The sequence below is a fragment of the Exophiala aquamarina genome (assembly GCF_000709125.1).
Source record: "Exophiala aquamarina CBS 119918 chromosome Unknown aczIA-supercont1.13, whole genome shotgun sequence".
NCBI lineage: Eukaryota > Fungi > Ascomycota > Eurotiomycetes > Chaetothyriales > Herpotrichiellaceae > Exophiala > Exophiala aquamarina.
The window spans coordinates 586298-589613 of NW_013550575.1; the positions used below are offsets into that span (position 1 = coordinate 586298).

The 3316-nt window shown below is 47.6% G+C and overlaps 1 protein-coding gene across 1 annotated transcript; it reads right to left on the minus strand.

The window, feature by feature from the left end:
* Positions 1–2289: 2289 nt before the first annotated feature.
* Positions 2290–3316, minus strand: A1O9_10510 (uncharacterized protein; the record flags this gene model as incomplete). The annotated part of the gene is made up of 2 exons (XM_013400671.1): positions 2683–3316; positions 2290–2601 (listed from the first exon to the last, which is right to left on the minus strand). Coding segments are annotated over exons 1-2 (717 nt in total), but the record flags the coding sequence as incomplete, so codon positions are not given.

Here is a 3316-nt window from a genome sequence, read left to right on the forward strand (position 1 = left end):
CTCTTCCAAAAGAGGTACGCTATTTGGTCCCTGAACTTGCAGGAGGCACCAATCATCAGCTACCATGTCTAAAGTAGCATTGAATCTATTCCGACTAACTTGAAACTGCAACACCGGTCAAGTCCACACCTGGGATGCTAGTGAAAATCAAGTCATTTTCTACGAGGCATAGTATAATGCCTTCTCCCATAACAGTGCCATCGTCGTTGCAAAAGATGCCGTGTTTTGCTTAACCTCGCTTAATCTTGGGCCAGTAGTTTATAGAAATTCAGTGCAGAAAATCCAAAGCCTCTTCGCCTCTTACCCTAATTTTCTAAAGCTGAGACCAGCCCCTGATGAAACAATCGGCCTTGCCTGACAAACTTTCGTCGTACCAGGCTGAATACCCATACGCTTCATCATGGGTAATGAAACGATGCCAGGTGCTTGCGCTAGGATCGGCTGGAATCCATGGTGTAGTGGAAAGGTAGTTGCGTTTGTCTCTGAGGCCACCATTGCTCAAAAATATCGTAATGATTAGGGTGAAAGAAGGAATTACACTTAGGACAGACTTTTTAAGTTCCTAAACTCGATATATTGGGTTGCCCAAGTGAGAGTATTTCAGCAGCATTCGAGCCGCAGGGGTACTTGTGTCAAAGTCTACCAAGGCGAATATGGGGTCAATGGGGTTGTTGATCTTGGGAAGAATCTACACACGACTAGATACATCTCGGGAAGGTCTATGGAGGACTAAGGTTCAACAGATTTGACGTATTAGTTCCTAGGACAACAGAGTGCAGTCCGAAATATGAGTGTACTAGGAGGAGTCTTTGAAGGCCTGGTGCAATAACCGCTACTATGTGTGCTGACTGGGCCGTATGGTTGCCTGAGTGCTCTAGTATAAGACCATTGTCCCAATAGCCCCGTTTCCCTTGTCGTGCACGTGATGTAGCTTGGTCTTCTATAAGCACCCCGGTCGCATTATAGCCCTCTCGGCCTTTGCCTGGTATCCCTGACTAGCTAGGAATAAGAAGGTCGCAGTGTTGATCCGGAATATAATACTTGTTACGTATATAGATGATAAGGAAGAAGAGCGATCGAGTAGGCTCTATTAATATGAAGGGACTTAATATTTCATTCGTTCGTCTCTCATGGCCATCCATGGCGGTAGGAAGGATGACAACATCTAGAAACGCTGCAGCAGAAAGTTGCATTCTACTTAATTGGGTTGAAATCGAAGCCTGGAAACCTTGTGACTCTATGTACCACCAATTTTATCCCCAATCAATTATTGGTACGGTCGCCTGGTAGGGCTTGATGACCAGGAGTGTCCCTGGCCATTCCTACGCAACGAGCCTAGCGCTTCATCCCACACTTCTTGGAGCGAGCAGGACAGAAAAGTGGTGACCACCGCAATTGAGCATATGCCATTCTTTAATACGAACTCGTCTACCCACGGCCAAGCTACACGAGGTAACATAATGGGTGGATTATATAGTCGCTAGGATCCGGTTTCCGAGTACCAGATGGCTAACAGTGTCAAAGATAACCCACTGCTCTTGGGAAGCTCGACAAGCTTCATCAAAGCACGAGTAAGACACCGAGCCTTATCTCGCAGCACCTGGATGCTTCATGTTCTTCCCTCTGACGCGAAAGATCCTGCTATTTCCAATGCTTCGCTACGTCATCAACAGGCACGGTCATCATACACACACATTATGATATGAGCGTGTTTCCGGATTGGACATTGCAGCGAGGACGCAAGAAGATCATCAACATGTATAACCATGCGCAGCCTAAAAGCTGAGGCCACTATAGATGACATCAATTAGCTGAACTAAGGGACTATTACATACAACATGGGTTATGGCTCCGACAATCTAATGCTAGAACTGTGGAAGAAGCTGTTCCGCGCTTGCCTAAAGACTACGCTGAGAAGAATTTCGGTATCCATCTTTGTCAATGGCTCCTCACCGCAGGGATACATTATCCAGGGCCAAGATCATGGTTGCATCGAGCAGTTCCGCCATGGGGAAAGTGAAGAGAGTGCAAGACTCTAGTCTTGTCCTCGAATTGCTCTCTATACTGGCGTTGAAAAGCAAATCAGGGGGAGTCTATGGAGATCGTAAAGAGGGCTGTGCTGGCTTTGGGACAACTACCCATTAAAGGTGGGGTTTAGAGCCTGATAAGTACAAGGTTCACGTAGGAATGATTCGGAGATGTAAACGGGCGGGAAGAACCAGGGTTGTTGTCTCGACCCGTGAGGCGCACCATTATCCGTCTCCTTCCAGTTCTCTGCTACACCGCTGCAGCACTTGAACAACTATCGGCATATTGCTTAAAGGCTAATGCAAGGACCGACAAAATCGCCCAACTACTAGAACTCCTAAGAACCGTAGCACTAGTCAGTAGAAACATGACGCTTACGGGTTTTCCTGCATTTTTAGGATCAAAGTCCATTTCTGCCGTTATTTCAGTCACTAGTGACTTGATATAACGCTGAGAGTCTAACCATTCGCTGGAAGAAGTTTGCTCTAAGGTGGAGAGCCATCGAGAGATAGAGACGCCTAAGCAAACCACAAGATGAGTGTGAGGTAGGTTAGAGATGGACACCGGGTAAGCCTCACCACATTCAAAAGCAGCCAGATAGTGTTCTAAGCTCAAGAATCTCATACCTCTTTATAGATTCGAGGATGGTCCTACTTGCACAAGTGTGCGGGCCAGGGACAGTGCATAGGAGACCACTTCCATATTCGGCGCCGCGATTGGCATTAATTTCGGATTTTCCGTCAATGATCGGAGGATGACATCCATATCGTGGCTATAAATGGCTCTCCTGATGTGAGAGAGGTCCCCCTCAAGGCAGACATGTGCCAAGCAGAGAACCGCACTCGAATCCAAGGCAAGCGCCGAAAACGGACTGAGTGGTGAGAATGATAGCCTGGGGTCCATCTCCCAGTCAGGCCGCCACTGGCGCAGCTCCGAGCCAACCGACTCTAACCCAGAAGAGGAGTCCTTCATCCCACAGTCCTGGCGAGCATAATAAATGTGCTGCATAAGCGCATGGACCATGATATAACACCCAAAAGGGCTGCCTGAGTATAGCATTGGGTTGTGGAGTAGAGACTAAGCTAGTCAAGGCGTCCGAAAAAGAAATGTGCGGCTGGCGACTCTGCTCAACCAGGCGTGCCCAGGTCTCGCTTGTTGCAGCTTGCCAAATATCTTCGTTACAAGGAAGTTCTAGACTGACTTCTGAGTTCCATAGGATGGGAGGAATATTGAATGTGTTAGTGAGAGTGCCGAAAAATGTAAAGACGGGCAGCTTTGTCCTGGATAG